The sequence below is a fragment of the Scaptodrosophila lebanonensis genome, unplaced genomic scaffold (assembly GCF_003285725.1).
Source record: "Scaptodrosophila lebanonensis strain 11010-0011.00,11010-0021.00 unplaced genomic scaffold, SlebRS2 tig00000043-arrow-pilon, whole genome shotgun sequence".
Lineage (NCBI taxonomy): Eukaryota > Metazoa > Arthropoda > Insecta > Diptera > Drosophilidae > Scaptodrosophila > Scaptodrosophila lebanonensis.
Genome location: NW_022060545.1, coordinates 6,954,773 through 6,978,445, shown reverse-complemented (window position 1 = coordinate 6,978,445; position 23,673 = coordinate 6,954,773). Strand labels below are relative to the sequence as shown.

The 23,673-nt window shown below is 40.8% G+C and overlaps 7 protein-coding genes and 1 non-coding gene across 9 annotated transcripts; 4 read left to right on the top strand and 4 right to left on the bottom strand.

The window, feature by feature from the left end:
• Positions 1-14: 14 nt before the first annotated feature.
• LOC115622901 lies at positions 15-6,934 on the top strand. The gene is made up of 5 exons (XM_030517020.1): positions 15-718; positions 772-3,033; positions 3,095-5,275; positions 5,621-5,819; positions 5,894-6,934. The coding sequence occupies exons 1-5, from the start codon at positions 196-198 to the stop codon at positions 6,630-6,632; spliced, it is 5,904 nt and encodes a 1,967-aa protein (XP_030372880.1). The 5' UTR covers positions 15-195; the 3' UTR covers positions 6,633-6,934.
• Positions 6,935-8,140: 1,206 nt separating this feature from the next.
• Positions 8,141-8,336, bottom strand: LOC115623299. The gene has a single exon (XR_003995399.1). It is a non-coding gene; the product is annotated as a U2 spliceosomal RNA (small nuclear RNA).
• Positions 8,337-8,668: 332 nt separating this feature from the next.
• LOC115622904 lies at positions 8,669-9,699 on the top strand. The gene is made up of 3 exons (XM_030517027.1): positions 8,669-8,793; positions 8,987-9,415; positions 9,492-9,699. The coding sequence occupies exons 2-3, from the start codon at positions 9,122-9,124 to the stop codon at positions 9,663-9,665; spliced, it is 468 nt and encodes a 155-aa protein (XP_030372887.1). The 5' UTR covers positions 8,669-8,793; positions 8,987-9,121; the 3' UTR covers positions 9,666-9,699.
• LOC115622906 lies at positions 9,665-10,308 on the top strand. The gene has a single exon (XM_030517029.1). The coding sequence runs from the start codon at positions 9,701-9,703 to the stop codon at positions 9,872-9,874; it is 174 nt and encodes a 57-aa protein (XP_030372889.1). The 5' UTR covers positions 9,665-9,700; the 3' UTR covers positions 9,875-10,308.
• A 139-nt stretch (positions 10,309-10,447) lies between these two features.
• On the bottom strand, positions 10,448-11,980 carry LOC115622935 (kelch-like protein 40). Its single transcript, XM_030517065.1, has 3 exons — positions 11,838-11,980; positions 11,304-11,760; positions 10,448-11,235 (listed from the first exon to the last, which is right to left on the bottom strand). The coding sequence occupies exons 1-3, from the start codon at positions 11,870-11,872 to the stop codon at positions 10,648-10,650; spliced, it is 1,080 nt and encodes a 359-aa protein (XP_030372925.1). The 5' UTR covers positions 11,873-11,980; the 3' UTR covers positions 10,448-10,647.
• Positions 11,981-12,557: 577 nt separating this feature from the next.
• LOC115622930 (signal recognition particle 19 kDa protein) lies at positions 12,558-13,395 on the bottom strand. The gene is made up of 3 exons (XM_030517058.1): positions 13,236-13,395; positions 12,989-13,166; positions 12,558-12,913 (listed from the first exon to the last, which is right to left on the bottom strand). Exons 1-3 carry the CDS (start codon positions 13,298-13,300, stop codon positions 12,671-12,673), a joined length of 486 nt encoding a protein of 161 aa, XP_030372918.1. The 5' UTR covers positions 13,301-13,395; the 3' UTR covers positions 12,558-12,670.
• A 191-nt stretch (positions 13,396-13,586) lies between these two features.
• Positions 13,587-19,910, top strand: LOC115623278 (geranylgeranyl pyrophosphate synthase). Of its 2 annotated transcripts, none has more exons than XM_030517561.1 (7): positions 13,587-13,803; positions 14,093-14,247; positions 17,410-17,518; positions 17,590-17,850; positions 17,950-18,052; positions 18,715-18,842; positions 18,907-19,056. In XM_030517561.1, exons 1-7 carry the CDS (start codon positions 13,738-13,740, stop codon positions 19,054-19,056), a joined length of 972 nt encoding a protein of 323 aa, XP_030373421.1. In that variant the 5' UTR covers positions 13,587-13,737. The 2 variants fall into 2 exon arrangements, with proteins under 2 accessions (XP_030373421.1, XP_030373420.1); XM_030517560.1 differs by having other exon boundaries at positions 13,589-13,803; positions 17,374-17,518; positions 18,907-19,910.
• Positions 19,911-20,662: 752 nt separating this feature from the next.
• Positions 20,663-23,505, bottom strand: LOC115622448 (transcriptional repressor CTCFL). Its single transcript, XM_030516389.1, has 4 exons — positions 23,384-23,505; positions 22,766-23,142; positions 20,916-22,687; positions 20,663-20,846 (listed from the first exon to the last, which is right to left on the bottom strand). The coding sequence occupies exons 2-4, from the start codon at positions 23,136-23,138 to the stop codon at positions 20,772-20,774; spliced, it is 2,220 nt and encodes a 739-aa protein (XP_030372249.1). The 5' UTR covers positions 23,139-23,142; positions 23,384-23,505; the 3' UTR covers positions 20,663-20,771.
• Between the last annotated feature and the right edge of the window lie 168 nt (positions 23,506-23,673).

Below are 23,673 nucleotides of genomic sequence, written 5' to 3'. Positions count from 1 at the left end.
TACCGTTCAGTAAAAAACTAAAAAAAGCATATTCCTATTTAAATTTTACGTGCTAAATTCAAAAGCATATCAATTTGTTTTTCGCGTTTTTATTTTTCTGCCGTGAGTTAGGGATCGAATAGTGTGTGTGGACGGTAAAAGCGGTTCTTCGTATATAAGTCCCATATGAGCCCAAGATTCCAATAGTACGTGGTCATGTCGAAGTGGTCCTCAACTCTGAAGGCCTACGCTGCGGCTGAAGAGCGTTTGCTCGATGTCTTCTCTCCTCCTGCCGACGCGCAAGATATCGGTGTCTCAGTGGCCCAATGCTCCGCCAGTATGGATGCGGAGATGGCTGCTACAACCGCAAAACAAACTCTAGAGGCCGCACAATCACTTGAGGTACAATCTGAGCATCTGCTGGACCCTGCTGTAGATTGCGTGCTGCAAATTATTACAGATAATAACGACATACAAAGTCTGATATCGAGTGCAGACGGCGATGAGTTCAAGGGTTTTGACGACCATTGGCCCGACGGGACCCAGAGGCCTAGCGAAAACGATATTGCTGGACAGCTTATATTTGGTCTGTGCCGCAGCCAGTTGCATCGTACCGCTCGTCGCAGCGAGGATGAGACGTCAACGCCAACGCCCAAGAGTTCCACATGCGATGGCTTCTTGGATTGCACACCGCCAAAGAAGACGCGACTTAGCACCGAGGAAGTAATAAACATTGAAGGTACGTATATTTGTAAACGATTATTATAAAAGAGTAACGTTTGAGTTTTGTAGATTCCCAACATGCTTCTGCATCCATTAACTTCCTAGAAGTAGTGGCCTCCCAAACGTCGTCCTTTATGGCAAACACACCTGCAGCTTGCAGCTATGACGCTTTAGGATCTATACTCATGAATGGCGACGACACTCATATTGGGGAGAATATTGACATTGTGGAGCGCTCGGACGATATGGAGATGCAAGAAGTGATTGAGTCTCCGTCGGATCAACCACCACCACAATGCGTCATCTACGATGGGATTGGAGGAGGTGCAGGAAATGTCGTTCTGCTAACAAACGAGCAGTGCTGCGAGATTATTGTTTCAAGTCATGGTGTTTCCCAGGATCAGGGCTTGGCGCGTGCCTTTCTCATTGCCAGTAACGGAGCGAACACCCTCCTAGAATTACTGCCAGAGCAGGTGACCCCACAGCATCTAAATGGCGCCTTTATAACAGAGGTTCCCGAGGAGGAGTCGAATGTAGACGCGCATAACGTTTACCTCAGCGACGCGGCACTGGAGCAGCAGGACCAACAGCTTTATGTGGTAAGTGAAGAACCACTGGAACATGATGAGGAGGCTGTGGTAGAAGAAGAAATCGAACCTCGTCTTGTGTGCTACGACGGCGAGTCCGACGACGACCCGAACAATGAAAATAACACTTTTGTGGACGACACTCCATTAGAAGAAGATCGGCCAGATATTTGCCCTGTCTATGAGGATGAGCTCGAGGACCATGATGATGAGTGCGATGAGAATACTGAGGAGGAGGAGGATATTTTAGAGCAGGAGTTACTTCAGATTGCCAAAGAGCGTGCGGAAGAGGAGCTACGGCAACAGCAGCAGCAACAACAAGAACAAGATGAGCATCACATTATGGTTGATGTACAAGAGACCATAACCATCGGCAGCGATATAGAGTCACATGAAATAGTGCCACCCAAGGAGCAGTCAGCATCGATCGAAAAACAGACGCCGCTACCCGAGCGAAAGCCACTGTCACCGAAACAACAAGAAAGAGATGACTTGGAAGCCCATACAGCACAACCCGAAACGCCGCCACACCCTCAACTGTTTCCACAGCCAACAATTCTGTTCCAGCCTCAAACGTTGTCACAGTCCCAACCGCTGGCACAGTTTCAACCAGCCACACAACCACTAACCATTAGCGATCATGATCATAGCAGTACTACAGAGTTTCCAGTTAGTTCATCATCGATGCCAAATGGCAGCGACTGTGATGACTACGACGATGAGCTGGCCGATGATCAGCTTTCGCCAAGTGCAGCTTTGCCGCCTACAACTCGGCGGTATCCATTGCTAAAGAACACACTTTCCGCTGAGGCGATGGATCGGAAATTGGCAAACATCTGTCAGACGCAGCCACAGATGAGCCTCAGCGAGAAAATGGAAAATTGGGATTTCTCGGTGGAATGCGAAGCTGTCGAAGATGTGGAGAATTTTGATACGACATTTGAGAATCATGAAGTACAGCTACGGACTAATAATGAGAGCGCTGGCTCAAAAAAAAAGAAAAACTTCAAAGATTTTTGCGAAACGCTTTCGAAAAATCTGCTCAAGATCACTGAGGATCTTTTGCAAGCAGCCGGTGATGTGTCAGCGATTCAGAAAGATGAACCCGAAGCCGACAGTATGTCTCGCTTAGAGATGTCAGCCAGGCGGATCCTGAATCGCCGACAAAGTGAGATGGCGGATCACGCACGTATCAGTGAACTGACATTAACCAAGAACAAGCTAGTATGCCAGAGCTATAAGCGGCTGCTTGATGGCATGCACAATTCGGAAGAGAGCAATCCAGTTGCGGCTAAGGAGAATGTTAGGCATGAAACCATTGTGCTGGATGACGACGATGGTATAATTGAGGAAGTAGTCGGAGAAGACGAACAAAACTGTAAGGAAATATCGGAAAAGGTGTGCGAGCTAAAGGAGGCTGGTTCCAGTGCTACATTAGTGCCGCAGGAGGACATGAAGTGCACACAATTGTTGGAGAAGGAAGAACAAGTCTTTACAACTTCGTACACGCAGACACAAACGTCGCCGGTGGTGGAACAGCCATTGGTGGCGGAAACTGTTGCGCCATTAACAAGCGAGTGTAAGGAGACGTCAACTACAGATCTAGAGCATTGCATGCCTCCTCCGCCGCCAGCACAGTTGACTCCCAATGCTTCCAAGTCGGCGCCAACAACCACATTGGGTCGACACTTTGCCGACGTTGTGCTAGACGTGATGCGTGCTCAGTCACCAAAGCACCGAACTGGTAAGTAAATTATATAAAAAGCTAATAAAGGCTAATTAATGAATACATTTATTATCATTAGTTTCCCAAGCTGCTTCACCTAAACCTAACGATAGCAACGAATGTGCAAATGTTCAGGATGCCCTTTTCTACGAGCAGCACGAATTCTGCAATTATCTAGGCCTCACCGAACTAGCAACCGCCAATGCCGTGGCCACAGCAATGCGTGAGCTCGCTAACTGCACTGTGGCTCGTCGTTCCTTGCGTGTTCGCACCCAACAGCAGCTCGATCGGATGCGGAACGACGTTCGCGGACGCAGGCGCGAAAGACGTCAGAAGGCTATGGCTGCAGCCCCGCCAACAACCAGCAGTGAGCGTAGTACTAGTGCTACAACCGACAAGGATGAAACAACTCCTCCGAAATTTCGACGAACCAGTGAGCCAACATCTCCTAAGCTGGACGCAGTCAATGATCCTTATGTGCATATGCAGAGCATTGGGGAACCCTGCAAGTCATCCTCTCGTGAAATGTTTGAATATTATTACCGCGCACAAGGCGACGGTGCTGATCCCAATTCTAAATCATCGTCCACAAGCCTGGCGCATAATCAGACGTTAGAACAAGCCTTTGCTCAGGTGTACGCTGCTGCCGCGCCCGCAGAGAGTCAGTTGCACGAGAGCATGCAAAATCGCCTGAAACAGGCACGCGAGACGAAGCCATCCATTTATATAGTTCAGGCCATGAGTCATGCAGCTACGAAACCAACACCGGCCGTAACCCCACGGCCCTCGCTGGAGGATCGCGTGGGTGAGCAAAAGCACGGCACCGTCATAACGCCGCAATCGTCCCCTTCGCCGACCCGTCGCTCTACTGAGCCGCCCAGGCAGACGGCAATGCAATCTCAAAGCAGTCCCAGTCCAAAGCGTAAGAAGGCCGGAGGAGCTGCTGCCAACAAACATGGAGCGCGACGAAGTACCAATGCAGCCGATAGCTCGGCTCACAAATCACGCAAAGCACAGACGCATGTCTACGTGCGTGACCTGGTCACGCGCTCGACCACCCATTTAAATTCCAAAATGCTCCGAAACCGACGAATCAATCTTTTGAAGAGTTACACGCTGTCCGATGCCAGGACACCAGGCCGACTGAGTGGTGGGTCAGCGGCTATTCACCGCACGCGCACACCAAAGGCTGTTAAAGCGACACTGAAAAAGGCGGTGGACAAAGCACCCACCACACTAAATACCACACAACTGAATTCCCAGCTTGCGCCCATGCAGCGTGAAGTGCGTCAAGTTATTTTCGATAACAATGAATTACTGGAGATTAACAATCCACCAGAGCAACATCGTCTGCAACAGCAGCAGGAAATAGCGCCCAGCAAGAAGACGTCGGTGCGCTCGAAAGCTACCAAGCAGACTAGTCCGGGCAAGGGAGGTGCCGCTACGGCAGCAAGGGCGCAATTACGCCAAGACGCCAAGAATAAACTGAAAACGGTGAAGCCGGTGCGAGCCAAATCATTGCCGGCACCGTTGACGAACACTCAGGAGAAGAAAGCGGCTGACATGCCTCTACCCATGCCTGAGGCGCTGGTCGCCACGGCTGCCGCCACGCCCAAAGAAACTACCCAGCTATCCAAGCGGCAATTGGATTTGATACGAATGGCTACAGAAACGCAAGATTTTATCACTAAACAAACGATGGTGCGGCCACCAATTCAAACGGCAGCCTCACGGCGATTCCTGAACAACTTGCGTAAGATAGCCGAACAGCATTTACCTATCCTTGAGAACAATGCTGGTGGTCCACCTTATGAGAATGTACCCAAGCCTGCTCTCACATATCCAGCTGCAGTGGTTGTACCCTCGCCACCACGCACTCATTTCTCGCACCGACGCGAGAGCGCAGGAACCGCGATGATGGAGGATCGCCTGCCCGATATCAAACAGACGCCGCCGGGCGGCTTAATGCGGCTGACCTCGGGCTCACCCATGCTCCGCAATCCTCTGGCGGGAAAGCACGGCAAGGTCTTGTATATGTACTATGAACTCGATCAGCTTATAGTACTGCAGGAGAAGATTATCACGTTTTGGAAGTACAGCAAGATCTACAACCTGGTGCGTAAAGAGACGACAGATGCCAACGATACTGCTACCCAACGACGAGCATACAATGCCTACATGAGCGATTCGGAGCGGTCCTTTGGCGCTACTGACCAGCAACAATGGGTCCATCTGGGTCGGGTGCGACGCATAACCAATGGTAGGTATAATAACATATATATTTTGAGGATATTACCCTAAGAGTCGGGAACGTGAAACTACCAAAATTAATTTTAAGACATACAAAAGAAAAAAAAGGCCTATACTACGTTGGTGAATTGTGACGTTAGTTAGGGACCACACGTTTTGATCTCCTAAAAAGCTTGTACGTTGATTAGACCAACATTGCTATCATAAATGAAAGGACGTTTTACAATTACTGATGCACAATCCAACCCAAACAAAAATCTGTGTGAATCATACGCGCTGCTCTTATATAGATGTATATACACTTATTTTGTTTTTTCTTTTTCCTCACCAACCAAATATGTTTTGATATTTGCAGATGTTGAGATTACGGCACCATTTGCGAATCGTTTGTGTGTGCACAACTCCACACCCGTTTACGTTGAGATGCGTAGTCATGCGCTGGACCATAATAAACGGGAACGCGTGCTTCTGTCCTTGTATGTCAATGTCTACTTTTATTGTGAAGAGGAGCTACGTCCCAAAATCCATTCGGTGCATTTGGACGCTGTAAACTGGTGAGTGAAGGGCCGTCTATTTTAAATTCTAGTCAACTAACTGTGGTGCTATCTCTCTCTAATGCGGTCTGCAGTGAGCCGGGCTGTGTCCTGTATACGACCATAACAGAGTCGCGCTACTTTATTATGGCTTGGCAGCAAGAACAGTCGATGGGCAAACCACGTTCCGGACTCTGCAAGTACTCGCTCACACCCACACTGGACACGTTGGCCAGTATCCGCGAATTCAAGCAGCTGCGCTACGAACTGAAATACATTGAGTGCTTGACGGAGGATCGCTTTATTGGGTATGGCTTGTCGCAGGTGGCCATTTGGGATCATCGCAGCGGTGACATGCTCATGAACTATGACTTCGGCTTCGAGTTGGGTCGAAATTTGGGCGCCATGTATTATCCTACGTTCGATATCGATATGAGCAGCATGCTGATACTTTTTCAGCACCTCAAGGAACCGGACAAACAGTCGGAGCTGCGTGTTATTGCGTGCGAGATGTCGCATGCGACACCAACTCATCGGATATTGCACGTGCATCGACTGCCCTCCCCAGATTTTGATTATCAGATATCGGCCATCAACACGGGCGATCATTTGATACTCAAAGGGCACTCTGAAGGCGAAATTTGGATAAGTGCCGCCGATCCGAGAGAGCTCACCTATGTGGCGCCTCAAGGAACTCAGCGATTCTATGCCCGCAATAAATCGCAAGTCATCGAGGTTTCCCCACACAGCCTGATGGTGGACAGTATAGCTAATCATATGTTAAAAATGGCCACTCACCAGCAGTTTTCGTCGATGCCTGTGCAGGGAGTGTAAGGAATTCCTTGGACACTTACCAAAAATATAACTCCACTAATATGTTGTTGTTTCCCCAATTTTATTTTGTATAACATAGTTTTACATACCAATGCAAGCATAAATGCTCTCAAATACACACATATGTATGTACTTGTACACACTTGTAAAGCGTACGCAACACAATTCACTAACTAATTCGCGAAGAATCGGAATTGGCAACAGAAAAAAAGTTGAAAAAGCTATTATATTAAGTTATCAAAAAGAAAATTACATAGTTCAAATACAAATATAAAAATGAATTCAATATATCAATACATCAATCCAATCCAGTTTTAAGAGTTGTATATCGTTGTTTATTAGCAAACACACCGAGCATTGTAATATGTATATGATTATTCTAAGACGTTTGCAAACGCATGAAGTCACGCCTAATTAGCCTATTAGCTTTAGTATCTAAGGATTACTTAAGTGATTATGTTGTTCTTTTTTCATTTTAAATTATTTTTCTAAAAGAAAAACAAAACTGTTTACATAAATGTAGTCTAGGACTAAATACAATTCAGACTTACATTAATATGTATGTATATGATTTTTAACATGAGTGCACTTTATGAGACCTACATAAAGCGTGTCATATTTAGACTATTTAAACAATTCGAAAGTTGAATACAAAAGAAATACAACGTCAAATTGGAGTTTAGTAACATTTTGTTTATTTTTATACCCATATCGGAAAGCAGTTACAGAGTAGGAGGTAGTACATATCAATCATATTTGGTCATCAATGTGCTAACAACTGATCATTGCATTCAAGTTTTAAAATCGACGCATCTACATATGTAAAAGCTATTAATATGCTTAGCAATATTTTTGAAATTGGTAAGTATTGTTCGTATTACAGAAGAGTGGCGCTAATCTAAGTAATACTTCCGATTACACATAAACAATCCCGCTGTGAAATACCTTTCTATATTAGATATGTAAACACGTATGTATATACATATGTACTTGTATGTATATACTTAACTGCACCGCAACCAGTTGTATATTCTTATCTCTAAGATAGTGCTATAGCTTTGGTGAGAAGACAATATTACAACAGGCAGATCAACTGATTTTTATGGTTGTATTTTCCAGACAAAATATTGTATAACATTGTTATTTCTCCCTACAGGCTATATTGATAGGCATCAACAGCTTTCATTTTATAATATATGCCCATAACAATTTTGTATGGCATACTGGAGGATCTTGTCATATTCTTCTAAACCCAAATTCTTGAGTCACAAAGATATCATTGACTTCGGTTCACTATCCTGTCAACCCAGTTTCCAATAACCATTTATCAACTTCCATCACAACTGCCTCCATTTGTACAAGTTGCGTACTTCCGCTATTTTTGTGTTCCATCAAACCTTCAGTGGGTAGGTTTAAATGTATACAAGTATAGATTTTACATAAATACATGTGTCAATGGAGAAACAAACATGTAAGGTAAGGGATATCTACTTTAATTTAATGTATTAATTAGTTGGGCCGAAATCCCGGCGGTACTGCAATACCGGGCCAACCCGCGACAGAGGTGGAGCAAGCTCCTAGCACTCCGTCTATTTCCAAAAATCAGTTTAACATTTGTTGTCCTCCGATGGAGGATCTATCAGATGTTAAGCTGATAAGAACAGATACTACACTTTGATCTTAGCCATAAGGCCGAGAAGCGATAACCTTTCGCATCAAAATTCTGTTGCCACGACCACAAACTTACTACAACCGGTTGCGAATTACAAGCAAATTGTGTAAAAAATACCTCAAAATATGCTATGAACATTAAAATGAGTTCAAAAACGTATGGATACAAAACCAAACTTAATATTTGAATAGAAGATAATAATAAAAAATAACAAACATTTTTAAATTGTAATATTGAATATATTATCAACTGCTGGAGTTGGTATTGTTGCTTGAATTTAGATTATCGATAATGACCACAAAGCCCGAGTTCAATTTCACTCATCTCTGAGTGAGTAGTATCGTTTCAACTCGTTTATAAGCTAGGCTTTTGGGCGTTGTTTTCGGTGCCTTAAATATATAAGAAATATTCTCAAAATTGAATAAAAATTGTATAAAATTGAGACTGTTCCTATTTGCATTCGCAGTGGCTACGAATTGCGCGCAAATGGTAATTGATTGAATTAAAACGGAGTTGTCTGTGTTTGTGTTGCAAGCACAACTTGTGGAGTGGCATCGGCAGAAAGCAAATACGCCAACGCCACACCCAAACTAAAATAACAAGTGCTGTTTGGGGGTAGCAAGCAACGTGCGTGTGTTGTCAGCGTTTATTACTCACTTTTTCGGATGCATTTTCGTTGCAGCGAATAAAGCGTCGTGTGCAACGACAACAGCAGCAAGTGGGTAATAACCCAGGAGGCCATTGACCGCGTTTCTAAACGGAACCGGAGTTTTGTATACCACACCCAGTCAAAGAAGAAGCCAAGCGTCGTGGGACTATGTCCACAATCGAAGAAGAGCGTAGCGCGTACGAAAGGAATCCATATTTTACTGGGCACATCTACGGAAATTTCTCACCGTTCTATGTGACAATTGCCATTTGCACCGTTGTACTGGGCTCGATAATAATATTGAATATTATCTTGGGTTGCTGCTCCAAGTATCGCAAGTACTGGCAGGACAGGCATACAGGCAATCGCTGGTTAGTTTCGATCTGGTCTGCCACGCCACACAAGCAACCACCATTGGATTTCACTGAATTGAAGGACGGGTCGTATTTTCAAAGCCTCCACGTGAGTTACAACATCGGGATTTTTTGTAATGTCTATTTAAACAACTGATATTTTAAATTTCTTTACCATATATTAGCCGACCACACATCAGCAAGTGTTCCCTGAGGAAGTGATAGTGGGTGAATTGGAGCCCGTGCATCAGCAGCATCATCATCAGCAACGTCCACCGCGTCCAGAAGGTCGTACTTTACATCAACAACGTCAACGTGAGGAATACGTTGAATTGCAGAAGCGCGAGAGTGACATTTAAGCCAAATAGTTTGCCCACTCGACGCCTGAACAGCTATGGCTCTTTACATTTTATATCCAGCTGTGGCTGCTTTGGCGCTCTTCATTGTCGGTGTCATCATCGTCATGCTCCGCTATGGGCCACGTTTGTGTGGCCTACGTCATCATGCATTACCCGACAACTATGATTTGCGGGAAAAGACCTACGAGCATGAAATCAGTTATGCATGATTCGATTCGCCATCGTTTTTTATCTCCATATTCTTATACACTCCGGCAATGCAAGAATTTGCCTTTTATACACAAGCATTACTAACCATAGCATAATAAGGTATGCTGACCATTTAAAACTAATCCATTGTATTCAGTACGCACAGTCCCAAATATTTTTGCATGCAGTACAAATTAATTTAACTTTTTGTTTACAATCAGTCCTCATATCATATATTAAAACCAATGTAATCGTGCCTTAAATATAGTGTCGAATCTCAATGAATGAAAATTATTCCGTCCAAATGTCTTCTAGATCCGTAAGCTCCTTTTGTCATACATAACATATCATATAAAGCAGCATTAAATGTAATAGTTTTGGCTTATATATTTTTTGAAATGTATGTAAAAATATTTGTATTTTTATACAATAAACTCAATTTTGTCCAATAACAGTCAATTTCGTTTAATTACATAATGGCGAAAATTTCGAATTTCATGCCAAAAACAACTTTACGTATTTTCTATTTAACCCCTTTTCAGAAATTCCAAAAATCTTGATTTTACCTTTAATTGACATATTATAATATGCATTTATTTAAATAATAATATAAGCCAAGGCTTTGAGTTTTATAGATTGAGTGGTTAAATTCATTCGCATGCTGAAATTTAGATAACCCTCTGTATGATATAAAAATAAAATAAAGATAAATATTTTTTTTTTTTGCAAGACAATCATGGCATTTCCTGATGATACTATGTTTAGGTTTATATTATAACAAAAACAAAAAAACCTACTCGAATGTACCAGAATGTAGAAAGCTCTCACGATTTAAACGCATTTTTTCAGTAGCAATGCAAATACTGGATAATAACTGATACTTCCTTTCAACAGTCAACAAATCCGATATACCCGGTCCACGACAGAAATCGTATGGATTCATTGAAGTGAACCGTATGGTGCTTACTAGCTTTTTAATATATTCTTTTTTCTTTTGTTGCTCTCGTTTGTTTTTATGCTCTTGTTCAGCATTATCCACTTCCTTAGCATCGTTTTCTACATCGTTTTCGTTTTCATCTGTTTTGTCTTTTAAAAATTCTTCAGTTTCTTCAGTCGGCACAATTATGTTTGCGGACGCCATTGTTTCTGGTGATTGTGGTTTTACTTTTAAGTGAGCAGTATCTGAATCGTCGTTCTTAATCAGGATCTTCAAAGGGGCTTTGATGAGGCCCTGGATTCGGCAATAGCGATCAATGACCGCAAAACGTAATTTTTCCTCAACCAGTAATTCGAATTCGCTTATGAATTTCAAGAATATTTCTGATCCCAGCTCGTAAACCGCAGCTGTGTCGATATACATAGTGGGATTGTTGCACAAATGCTGTAAGAAAATAACATGAGAAAGTAAAATATTGATCGCTTACTTTCTATAATAAATGGAACTCGTACCGTTTTCACACCTGCAATAAGATCAATATCTTCGATTTGATGAGCATATTCGTAAAGATCAACTGTAGTATCAGAATCCAAGCCGATCGCCAATCGGCGTTTGATCACGTTCAGGCAGTTGGTGGTCATTGTAGAAACCATGAACTTCTTGCTTAAGTAGATCAGCGTTTGTAATGTAGAAAGCTCGAATCCGTCTAGCCGACGATTATCGTGCCAGTATAAATATTCTATGAATTTTTTAAAGTCAAGGCCAGACACATCGTCCAGGACAATATTATCCGGACTCTTTGATTCCTCAAAATCACCGTCAAACATGCGTTCAAACACCGGTGATGCAGTCATCAAGACAAATTTGTGGCACTTTAGCACTATTTTGTTGCCTTCCTCATCAAATACCATAAAGCTGCAATCCGACAAGTGACCGGAGTTCAGTAAATATTCCATGCGCTCGCGGGGTCTTTAAGCCGAAAGGGAAAATACAAACATACGTAATTATCCCAATGTTAAAACACAATTTTCATTAAGATATGTTACCGAAGATCCTGCCAGTTAGCATTTGTATTTTCCATTTTTAAAATTAAGATCGCGTCTATTGCGTTCCTTTTAAGCAATGCGCAAGATCCAAGCTAGAGTAGACAAAGCCAAGCAGGAAAGCCAAATTAGCTTAAAAGAGTGTTGTAAAATGAAATCCTAAGCCACAGCGCGCGTTGTAATAATTAACAAAATTCATATATTTTTATTCGCATTCACTTCAAATAAGTAAAAGGTATACAAAATTGGAAAATCTTTCAATTGTCAAGTCAAATTAGACGACACACCTCTTTGCAAAATTAAATTAAACAGCTGATCGATTGCCTATTGAAGCGAAAAAATTTAAGTAATATGGTTCATTAATGCTTTTATACAAACTGAACTAAATACGCTTTTATGTAAAACATATGTATGTATGTACACACAAGAAAACAGACTAATAACGAAAAACATCGAATAAATAGTTGAGTGGTAGCGCATTTACTCCTTTTCCCCAGACTATAATAGTCGACGATAACACGCAAAATGGAACATCGACACTTTCACGCAAATAAATAATGTATGAAGTATTAAATAAATATGAATTAAAATTAATATTACGAAGGAAGCATCAAACATCACAGTTTATTGAGGTCGTCAAATCTAATCATTTTGATTATGTTTGCTTGTTTTCAGCCAAAACTGCTTGGCATAGATTAATTGTAACTGAAAAGGCGAGTCAAATTTTTGTTGCACTCTAAACTCTACAAGAGCAAAGATATAATTTTAATTTTTATACAAATTTACTGAAAAATTAATGCATTTCAAGACCCAAATAAAGAAAAACAACTAATAATTTATCGGCGCTTGCCCTTGCCCTTTTTGCCACCACCTCCGCCACCAGCTCCAGTGCTTGGCTGCTGCTGCGGCTGTTGCTGATGAAAAGTTTCGCCACTGGGCTTGTTTTGACGCGTCTTTAGTTGTGGAATTCTGCTGGCAACATGATGCATGATGGACTCACGTGTGGCGAATTCTCCGTTGCACAACGTTCCGTCGGCATTGCGAAGCTGTACGCGTATGCGTCCACGGAACTGAAGTTCCTTTTAATACACAAACATTAAGAATTCATTACTTCAACTATACATACTCCGAACATAGGCCTTTCAATAGCTTACCCTGCTCCTTTCACGGCTGTACTGTTTGTTCTCCACGGCAAAGTGCAAGTTGGACACGGAGAGCACGTCTCGAATCTCTATGTAGGTGGGATTCTCAACACAGTTCTCTTTGGGTAGTCGGCGACCCTCCTGACGCGTCTTTTTGCTGTTAATGTAGGCAGGATATATGCAAATCCAACTGTGTTGTAAATAATAATTTATTATACTTCTGGCCATTTGTTTTGATTGTTTTTTGCTTCGCTTTTACCGTTCCACTTCGCTGTGCTTCATGTTTGGATGCCAATTAGTGCGTATGGGCGGTGAGGCTGCCATTTTAAATATTTATTTTCCTTCAACAACAACAATTTAATAAAATTTCGTTAATAGCTTGCAAAAAATCGTGCTAGAAAATTAGTTTATCCACGAATGCAAGGTGGCTTCCAGGGATGGAAAAATACTTATTGGTCGATGTATCGACTACGATAGATCTGTACAGCTGATAAAGCTTAAGCGATATATATATCGCTATATATATATTATATCGATATATTTGATGGTAGCAGCATAATTATTAAACAGTCTGTGCGTGCATCCCAAGTGTTAAGCTCGTCTGTGCATATATAAGTAGTTTTTTAGAGTTATTTTAAACATTCTAGTCACGCATTGGGTGTTTCGCTGAACTTAAAACAACGTGCTCCAACTGCACATACAAATCAACGACTATAGTACTAAAAGCAGGAGCAATAGCAATAACAAAAGGACGCGACACAATGGACGAACTGAATAGCATATTGCAGAAGACCAAAGATAAATCCACACAAAAGGAACAGGATGAGGTAGTGTGTAGTGCCAGTGTAATTAACAGAAATGACAGCGCTGTCACTCGACCACAACATAATAAGCACTTGACCTTTGACATTTTTGCGCCTTTGTCATTGTGTGGCATTCGGTTTGTGGTTAAATGAAAACACAAACACTAACCAACCTTCTATGCTTACTTCTTTTCTGCTACGGCTTATTTACATGCTCGTCGTCGTCGCCCACGCATGCCTGCCCGCCCATCTATTCATCAACCTATCCATCCGTCGATTTACCCATATATCCACGTTCGACGCCTACACACAGATTCTGTTGCAACCCTTTACGTACATACAACAAATTCCGGGCAAACAATTTCGTTCAGAGCTGGCCTTGGCCTTCAATCACTGGTTGCTCATACCGGCCGAAAAGTTGGCGCAGATTGGGGACATTGTACAAATGCTGCATAATTCCAGTTTACTGTGAGTATACACCAGTTATGGGCAAAATTTAAGCAGTTGCATTTTGGCTATTAATATTTTAATCTTAATGCGACCTTTTGCTGCTTATGCTGTGGTTGTGTATAGGTATTGTGTGTCTGGCCTTTTGTTTACTTTTTGAATCGCTCATGCCATGTTTTATCTCATTTCGCACTTACATATTTGTTATTTTTGTTGCTGAGTGTGTATTGTGGTTTGGTGCGCATTTTGTTTTTTGTTTATGTAGCATTTCGATTTTTCAGACAAAATTTATTTGCTCGTGAAAAAACATTTGTTTTAGAAACGACCTAGTACTGGGAAAGCGGTATGGGGAATGAGTCAACCCCTTATGATCGGTTATCTGCATAATTTTCAAAGCTGTTTTAAACTTGTCCATTCGCCTTCGTTTATCTGACGAAAGGTTGTTAATATTTTATTTTTCAATATCAAATAAGTATTTTGCTTTATCATCATTATTGAACCCAATGACTCACCCAACAGCTAGGCGCCCAACTCGCTCAGTTGGCCTTGGTGGGCTGCCTCAAATTATTTCCAAATTTCCACACACACACAGAAGCGCCCGCAGCTTTTTTGTAATTGTTTATATATACTCGCATTTTCAATAATAAATTTCAATTGAATTTCTCCCTGCCTTTTGATTGCTTCAAATGAAATTGCATAAATTATTCGAATCTCTCAACGTTTTGCATTTCCAAACAGCACACAGATTCGTCGGAGGGGGAGAGTGTCTCCAGACAATATTTAAACTTTAAACTGCCACAATTAAAGTAGCTGCCAGAATCATTTTAATTGATGTAATGTTTACTGTCAATCAAAAGCAATCGTTAAGCCAATACTAACGTATATTTAGGTATTTCTTTTCTACATTTTATTTCCATTGTAATTAGTTGCGTACAGTGCATGGAAGTAATGTAAAGTACCCCTCCGTATTCACCACCAGTCGTTTTGTCCGACAGCCGTCTGCCTTCTATTTAAATGTAAACGCTCTGAAATGTCCTTAAAGCCACTTCTAAAATCCTTCATTTGTTCGCGAGCATTGCCTTGCAATCTCATTGGATGTCTTTTGCCTTTTTGTTTTTATGTCCTTTCTTCATCCATAAAGGATGGACGGGCATTCCACTTTCCTTGGATTGCATGTAACAGTGACAGCAAAAATATTAAATACATCAATAGTCAATGTTAATAGTAATATTTTTTGACAAAATAAATAAAAATATATAAAATATATAATTATAGTTTTATCTGCTATCAGAATAGAAACCTAGCATTCAATTACATTTGTATGTCCCCTGAAAATGAAATTCCAATTAAAATATTCGCAATTTTAAAAACTGGATTCTTCTACAAACTTTAATCAATAGTTATCCTATTCTCCGAAGTAATTTACTTACTTTTTACATTACAACGATAAAAGATAAGAACTGAAAGATAACGTTTAGCAGTCCCATCTTTTATATATCCTGTACTCCATAAAGAAATTGTTTTTTTTTTTACATAAATTTAAAAAGGATAAATTAATAAATAATTTCTTTGGAAATGTGGGAAGTATTCGATAAATTCTGTATCGGGGAATGTCTAGATCGATCTGTGTGTACACGTATGCATACGAGTATACATTATGGCACAAACTTAATATACCCTTTTAAAGGCTATAAAATGTTTGTTTCTGGCTGTGCCAGAATCGAAACAATACAACTATAAAGGGTACACCACAATCGTTGTCCCACAATTTCCGACTTGGTTTTTATTGTTGTCAAATAATGCAAAGTAGCGGCGTCTGTAGGCGGGTTCGAAAACTTTGCATGGCATTTGCGGATAGAACAGGGAGGGATGGTGAGGAAGACGGAGGGGTATATTGCCAAGTGTTGCTGCTGACAGTTGAGAGCTTCATGCCTCCTCCCTAGATGTGTCGCACTTATAATGCATAAGTCGCTTGTGTTTTTCCAAATGCATTTTCATATCGGGGAAAAACTATGCCAGCAGCTTTGAAGGCGGCATAAAGTCAGTTTGACTGTGTGACTCAGTCAGTCAGTCAGTCATTCAGGCAGGCATTCATGCAGTCATTCATGCATTTATGCCCATTGTGATTTAGTCAGCCTGTTGGCGGCTATTGTCACTTTTTGTGCTCGTTACAACTCTTGCAACGCGCCAATGGCTTTGTGCGTCGCCCCAAACACCCAACCCCATCTCAACACCCAGTCGCGGGCGCAAACATTTTTTAATTACGCAAATGTTGTGGCGCTTGTAACTGAAGCTCTCTTTCATAGCTTGGCTGGACTGGGAGCCTTTACAATTGTATCTCATACTCGTGCCACATACTAGTATGTATATGTATGTAGTCCTATGCTCTGGCCAGTTTGCCTTGCCAACGGCTGTGCTATTGAAAGCTAGTATGCAACTTTTACTAAAATGTGTGTTGGCTTTGATATTTATGTTCGTACAATATTCTAAATTGATGTAACAATGAATATACGCACTTATTCTTGAAAGTAAAATGCTTAAATTAGAGCACAGCTGGGTAATTTATTGAGTTGGATGTAATAAAAGGAAGAGGCATGAGAAATGGGACCATATATTACAAATTTTATATATTTTCTATCTCGCTGTTAAGTTAGGTGTTCACTATAAGTTCTTTCTTACATAAAATTCCAAACAATTTTTAAAACAGCAAAGTTTACATACTTGTTTAGAAGTTGCCTAATGGTTGACTAATCAAACGATTCGTTATGGAAGTTGAAGAATTTTTACATAAAACATTTGCATTTTAATTATACTTTTTTTTTGAACTTTTTTTGAGAAATAATCAATTTTCTCAGCCTGCTAGCTATATGTGGCGACATAATTTAAGCCATATAGTATGTGGGGCATCCCCACCAACTCTATCCTGATAGAATAGAATGAAATTCTATTTATGTCGCTTTATTGATTATGATAAACTTAGCATATATGTATGTATGTATATTTTTTCCATTGGCCTTGTCGCTTTACATTTTAGTTTACATTGGAGTTTGATCACTGCAGGGATGCTTGAATAAATAACAATACACAGACAGGCATTAAAAATTCGGTGCACTATATGTGTTCTTACCACTAACCCTATACTTACAGCATTGATGATATTGAAGACAATTCAATACTTCGCAGAGGTGTACCAGTCGCGCATTCCATTTATGGGGTGGCCAGCACCATCAATGCGGCCAATTATGCGCTCTTTTTGGCGCTAGAGAAGGTCCAGCAGTTGGGACATCCAGAGGTTAGGCTCATATTCATTTCATCAGATCTTCATTTCTCATTGACATTTAATCACTTTTTGCATTCAAATAGGGCACCAAAGTTTATACTGAACAGTTGCTGGAACTGCATCGTGGTCAGGGCATGGAGATATACTGGCGCGATAGTTTTACATGTCCCTCCGAATCTGATTATAAATTGATGACTGTACGTAAGACTGGTGGCCTATTTATGATGGCCATACGCCTAATGCAATTGTTTAGTGCCAACAAGGAGGACTACTCGAAGCTAACAGCCATACTGGGTTTATATTTTCAAATACGTGATGATTATTGCAATTTGAGTTTAAAGGAGGTGAGTGAAGTAATCTCTTCAATTATTGTCGATATTAGGCAACAATTATGCACAATAATAATAATATCCTCAACAATTATCCACAAATTCTATCCGCAGTATACAGAGAACAAGAGCTTTGCGGAGGATTTGACGGAAGGAAAGTTTGGCTTTCCAGTCATACACGCGGTGCGCACCCAGAAACAGGACAAACAGGTTTTGCGTAAGTACTTCAAATTAGTTCCGTTGTTGTGAGAACATAGTCTCAATATCCATAGCAAGGCAAACGAAAGTAGAGTAATTTGTCGAAACTCGAAAGCAGACTAATTATGCCCAATCTTAATGAGTAGATATCTTTTTTGCTCGCCTAGCTATGTGATCGCGTCGATCTCAAAAAGTATAACACCTAGAAAAATATGTTGTCCAAGTCATTTGTTTTGTTTGCAATTTTTCACAAAACAAGCAATATTGATTAATTAATGAAGAAATAGTTGATGATTTATTGGCGAGCTTTTACTTAATTTTAAAATGATAAATAAAACAATAAAGAAATGTGAAATTTCGAAACATTGAAAATACGGCATTGAAAATATCTCATGATATTGGGTAACTAATTGAGTACTTAAAATAATTGAAATAGAAATCGCTTTAGCAGTCTTAGGTAAATCCCAATAAATTATGGAAGCACAAAAGGTTAATTACAAATGTTAAAAAGCAAAAGTACTTAAAAAAAATTGAAATGGAAATAGCTTTTGCGAACCTTGACAAATCCTAAAAATAATGGGGTCTCAAATGGTTAACTGAAAACATTATTAGTTTTTACAGCCCATGGCGAAATTGTGGGTCGGGCTCGGCGCTCATTAAATGTGTTTTTGTTTTCCACAGATATATTGCGACAACGCACGCACGATATTGAGGTGAAGAAGTATTGCATTAGTTTGCTGGAAAAGCTGGGCAGTTTTCAGTACACCCGCAAGGTGCTGGAGACACTAGATGCGGAGGCGCGGGCCGAGGTATGAAGCAGGGGCATTTAAAAATAACATGAATGTAATTGATTTTTTGCCTCTTTGGTGGCAGGTGGCACGATTGGGTGGCAATCCGTATATGGATCGATTGCTCAACAAGCTGCTATCGTGGAAGACGAGTGATAGTGCCAGCATCACTCAATCGAATCAAATCAATCATAATAATGTTACGCGCACGCAAAACACTCTGAATTGCAATTAACAACCAAAGAGGCAAAAGAGGGAGTTGTGAATTGCCACAATGGCAACAACAACAGCCACGGCCTTCTCCAGGCTATGGCCGACGCCAGCCTCTTTTGCTGCTAAACAAAAGCGACCGCAACCCCAGCACCAACAACAAGTTAAATTGCAGCAGACAGAACAGCAACAGCATCAGCAACAACAACAAGCAGCCTGTGTAGTCACAACGCACTTGTTCCGATTTTTACAAAAACTGAAAATATTCTAATGTTTTTTAATTTCACCTTCCAATCGAATTGAGATCCATCTAAAATCACGCACTGCATCGCACTCAACTACTGTAATACGATTAAGCTGAAAGAGTTAGTAAACGCAATATGCTAAAGATATTCTAACATTTATTTTTAGAAGAAACCAACAGCAGCCTTAAACAAAATTACTCTCACACAAGCACTCTCAGAAAATGAAATGAAATTGTTAAGCCAAAAGTTGATTGTACTAAATAAGCCAAGCTTAGTATGAGCAAAGCCATGGGGCAGTCCGCCAAGAATTTGTTATACCTACTGTATATGTATATACACATATACTATATATGCTTTAAAAAAATAATTATTATTATATTTGTACACGGTAATGTTTAGTTTAGTTTAACATATTCGGTTCCTTACACACACACACTTTTGAATTCAGCAAGCAAAAAGTTAAGAAGAGCTCTCAAATTTAAGAGCAAGCACTAAAAAAATATATAAATGTGTATTAACAAATTTTACATGTTGTACTTTGTATGCGCATCTAATTGTATTTTCTCTGCGTTTCAAATTTCTAAGTGTAATTTTTGATAAATACAAACAGAAACACAAATTAAATGCCACTCGATGTAGATGTGCACTTCCTTATTGACGTTGTTCCATTTTAAATTTGTTGAAAGTAATTATGCATTAACAAACACAAATCGTTAACGTTAACAAAAACTATAAAATAAACAAAAAAAATATATATACACATATAAATGATGCACTGCACAGCAGGTTTTGGCACATTGCACCACCTAAAGTATATACTTACATATATATACATATATTTATTATAAAATAAATATTTAATTACAAAAGAAAATGAGGTTCTTTATGCATTAAAAATTGTTTAAATTGGGGGTTACTTCCTGAAATTTTCATCGCTGTATAAATTGTCTCCTCATTGCCTCAATACGCCAGCATCTGGATTAATAATTCTAAGATATGGATAAGACCATTAGAAACTTTACTAGATCGGTTCAGTACTGAAATTCCAACCATGCGACTTGTCAATACGTTTTCAATCAACATCGTTTTAAGAAACTCAATAGTTCTTTAACTAGAAGGGAAAAATACTTAAAGCAAGGTATTATTCCTTTAATACTTTCCACACTTTGCGATATTTGTTTAGCTGACTACTTATCCAGTGATCGCATAAGAAAAAAAAACAGTTTGGGAAAAAAATGTATGGAATAAAGAATTGGTAAATAAAATATGAAGTGAGAAATGTTGAAATTCTCACGCTCGTTCTGACCAAGCTATTACTCCTAAAGAGTAATCTATTTGGTTTGCGCCATATTTCGCCGTTTAAAATTAATCTCGCATGCATACAGATTGATGATAAAATTCGTTGGTATTGATTGAAAACTCATAAATTATTATTAATGCTAAAGAATTATGTACATTGTGCCTATTTATAAAGTTAGGTGAGTTTTGCAAAAGACTATGTATCCTGTTCTATAGTATCCATCAGGTCCAGGAATTCCTGCGATGCGCCATCAGCTTCATCATCATCGTTCTATAAATCGACAGGAAATAACTTATTAATCGCAATGCACATTAAATTTTAAAGTGAAAAGTTGGTTACCTCGAAGCCAAAACAATTCTTTTCGTTGATTTTCATATCCGTTGAATTTGTTGGTTCCTGCTTAATGGAAACTTCATCATCGCTGTTAACAACCTCGACCACCATGTATTCTTCCTCGCCCTGTACTTCCACGGTATACTCGGGCGCTTCGGAGTCCTCCTTAATGCGGAACGTTTTTATGCTACTCTGTTTTAAAGGTTTTGCTTTTGTGTTATAGTTTCGAATACTTTGCGATCGCAGTTGGCGGTTAATAATAACGGGCTTGGTCGGTGAGTTTTGCTTTTTGGCTGGCAATGCGGGTTTATCTCCAAGCTCTAATGTGCTCACTAGTTCCCCATTCATATCATCAGTGAATTGTATTAGCTCGTATTGGACGCCCTCAGCATCATCCTCGGCCTCTTCTTCGGCTTTGGTCAGGGCTTTAAAGTGGGCCTCATTGAGAACCGTCACTACAGATCCGTCTGGTTGAAGGCGCATGCTTCGGCCAAGCTTTATTTTCAATTTGTCTTCGTTCGAAAGGGAGGAAGGATCATGAGTTTCCATATGCCGCATCAGGTTTCCCTTGTGTGTGAAAGAACGTTGGCAGGTAGGACAAGAGTGCATCTTTTGGCGTGGCTCTGGGGGTTTGTAGTCCTTGTTGTGTGCCAGATTCATATGCCGCTTCAGTAACTGATGCTGTCGAAAACTTACATTACATTCCTCACACTTAAACGGCTTTTCATCCGTGTGTATAAACATGTGCGATTCCAGATGACGCTGAGAGACGGAGGCGTAGCTGCAGAGCGTACACCGATAGCATTTCTCGCCATCGTGCGTCTTGATGTGCAGCTTGTATTGATAGCGATCAGGCAACTCTTGGCCGCAGCGTTTGCAAGGTATAGGTTTATCCGAGCTGTGCATGTTGTTCATATGCTGGCGGAGATCGGCTTTGCGGCCACAAGTCGTTGGACATAGTGTGCATTGGAAAACGGGTTTGTTCACCACGCTGTGTATGAGTTTGTGCGATTTCAGCGAGTTTGATTGTGTGAATCGAGACTGGCATATGTCGCACTGATACTTTTTCTCACCGGTGTGCGTAACCATGTGACGCTTCAATTTGAACATGTCCTGGGAAGCGTATGTACAGTGAGGGCACTGGTATGGACGTTCACCGGTGTGGCAAGTCATGTGGCGACGCAGTTTAGTCATCTCTACGCTGGCATAGCTGCATTCGCTGCATTTGTGGGGCTTCTCTTTCGTATGCTTGTACCGGGTGTGACGGATGAGTTCGCCACTAGTGGTGAAAGCGCTGTCGCATTGCTTGCACTGGTGAGGTCTTTTTCCCAAATGTGTGTTTATGTGATTTAATAGCCCAACATTAGATTTGAAGCCGCGATCGCATAGGGAACACTTGAAAGGGCGATCATCCTCGTGGGTTTTCATGTGGCGAGTAATTAGACATTTTTTATTGGCGGTATAATTGCACTGCGAGCACGCGAACTTGTGTTTCACTCCAGTTTCCACGGCCACGGGCTTTAGCTTGTATTGTTTGGTCGTGATGCCAAAGTTTGTATCATTCATGTTGACTTCCGTTTCTGCTGTAACATCCTCGAATTCATAAACCTCACCGTTGTCCGCCAAATCTTCAAAAATTACGCTTGGGTCGTCAACTTCTTCCTCGTTTTCCTGTTCCTCCTCCTCCTGCTCCTCCAGCTCCTCTAGCTTGACTTGTGATTTCATCCCACGCGTGGACCTTACGGACGTCGAAGGCTTCACGGGACGCACGCTGACAGCTAAAGTACATGCATTTAAAACGGAAATATGAACTCGTTTTTTACGGTCTGGTAGAAAGTAAGAAAGTAGCTACTAACCTTTGAGTGCATTGACGGCTGAACGACGAGGGGTCTGTCGGAGGGCGATTGGAGTGCTTGTCACGACAGATTTCTTGATGGCCTTTTTCTTAAGTTCCTGCGTTTGTGGTGTAGTTTTAATGTAGCAATTACCCTCGTCGTCCACATAGTAGATATCATCTTCGACTTCATCAATAGCGTCTGTGCTAGCGTCCACCTCTTCTTCTTCCCCCACATCCGCGCCAGATCTACTAGCCAGCAGTATCTTACGCACAACCTTGTCCTCGCCCACATTTTCAGGGGTTATAGTAATCACAGTGCCATCTTCGACCTCTTTGTGCAAGTTATTTATAAACGATTGCAAATCCTCCGCTGCTGGCTTTGATTTAGGCATTTTACTGTAAAAGTTTTTTTTTTTTAGCGCCAACGTTTCAATAGTAAACATAGGCCAGAAGTTCTAGTGGCGACCCGTAGCGGCCGAACAAATAGAGGCTACGACACCAAGCGGCGCTTCTATTGATTTCTCGCAATACATACATACATACATATGTAAATGTATATTAGTATGTACACACTTCTTAATGTGAAAACATTAAAATACTGTATAACATTTTTGCGTCTTACAAGTATTGTATTTACCTTTTTATTCAGTTCAATGCGGGTATCTCAGCTACAACATCCAAGTATCTATTGAATTAAGAATTATTTAGATTTATTTTATCAAGCTATTTCTATAGAGTTGCCCACAATTGCCGTCAGAGGTGAAGTAATGAAGGTTTTTAATAAAAGATGGCGGCTTGATGCCATACGCCTTTTTCACTTACAAACAGTACTAGTGTTGGTTACTGCCAACAGCTAGTGATGGCTACTATAATTGCCTTAATTTGTACTGAAATTCGCTGCTAGAGATTTTCAAAAGATATTTATTT

What these genes read in the sequence shown, in the direction of transcription:
- LOC115622904 (XM_030517027.1), top strand. Translation starts at nt 9,122, where the DNA reads ATGTCCACAATCGAAGAAGAGCGTAGCGCGTACGAAAGGAATCCATAT. An exon ending in CGTATTTTCAAAGCCTCCAC is followed by an intron (nt 9,416 to 9,491) that starts GTGAGTTACAAC and finishes ACCATATATTAG; the next exon opens with CCGACCACACATCAGCAAGT.
- LOC115622901 (XM_030517020.1), top strand. Translation starts at nt 196, where the DNA reads ATGTCGAAGTGGTCCTCAACTCTGAAGGCCTACGCTGCGGCTGAAGAG. An exon ending in GTCACCAAAGCACCGAACTG is followed by an intron (nt 3,034 to 3,094) that starts GTAAGTAAATTA and finishes TATTATCATTAG; the next exon opens with TTTCCCAAGCTGCTTCACCT. An exon ending in GGTGCGACGCATAACCAATG is followed by an intron (nt 5,276 to 5,620) that starts GTAGGTATAATA and finishes TGATATTTGCAG; the next exon opens with ATGTTGAGATTACGGCACCA.
- LOC115622935 (XM_030517065.1), bottom strand. Translation starts at nt 11,872, where the DNA reads ATGGAAAATACAAATGCTAACTGGCAGGATCTTCG. An exon ending in GCTAACTGGCAGGATCTTCG is followed by an intron (nt 11,761 to 11,837) that starts GTAACATATCTT and finishes TTCGGCTTAAAG; the next exon opens with ACCCCGCGAGCGCATGGAAT. An exon ending in TTATTGCAGGTGTGAAAACG is followed by an intron (nt 11,236 to 11,303) that starts GTACGAGTTCCA and finishes ATTTTCTTACAG; the next exon opens with CATTTGTGCAACAATCCCAC.
- LOC115622906 (XM_030517029.1), top strand. Translation starts at nt 9,701, where the DNA reads ATGGCTCTTTACATTTTATATCCAGCTGTGGCTGCTTTGGCGCTCTTC.
- LOC115622930 (XM_030517058.1), bottom strand. Translation starts at nt 13,300, where the DNA reads ATGGCAGCCTCACCGCCCATACGCACTAATTGGCATCCAAACATGAAG. An exon ending in AAGCACAGCGAAGTGGAACG is followed by an intron (nt 13,167 to 13,235) that starts GTAAAAGCGAAG and finishes TTTACAACACAG; the next exon opens with TTGGATTTGCATATATCCTG. An exon ending in ACAGCCGTGAAAGGAGCAGG is followed by an intron (nt 12,914 to 12,988) that starts GTAAGCTATTGA and finishes GTGTATTAAAAG; the next exon opens with GAACTTCAGTTCCGTGGACG.
- LOC115622448 (XM_030516389.1), bottom strand. Translation starts at nt 23,138, where the DNA reads ATGCCTAAATCAAAGCCAGCAGCGGAGGATTTGCAATCGTTTATAAAT. An exon ending in AGCCGTCAATGCACTCAAAG is followed by an intron (nt 22,688 to 22,765) that starts GTTAGTAGCTAC and finishes CATGTACTTTAG; the next exon opens with CTGTCAGCGTGCGTCCCGTG. An exon ending in AGAATTGTTTTGGCTTCGAG is followed by an intron (nt 20,847 to 20,915) that starts GTAACCAACTTT and finishes GTCGATTTATAG; the next exon opens with AACGATGATGATGAAGCTGA.
- LOC115623278 (XM_030517560.1), top strand. Translation starts at nt 13,738, where the DNA reads ATGGACGAACTGAATAGCATATTGCAGAAGACCAAAGATAAATCCACA. An exon ending in CACAAAAGGAACAGGATGAG is followed by an intron (nt 13,804 to 14,092) that starts GTAGTGTGTAGT and finishes GCCTACACACAG; the next exon opens with ATTCTGTTGCAACCCTTTAC. An exon ending in ATGCGGAGGCGCGGGCCGAG is followed by an intron (nt 18,843 to 18,906) that starts GTATGAAGCAGG and finishes CTTTGGTGGCAG; the next exon opens with GTGGCACGATTGGGTGGCAA.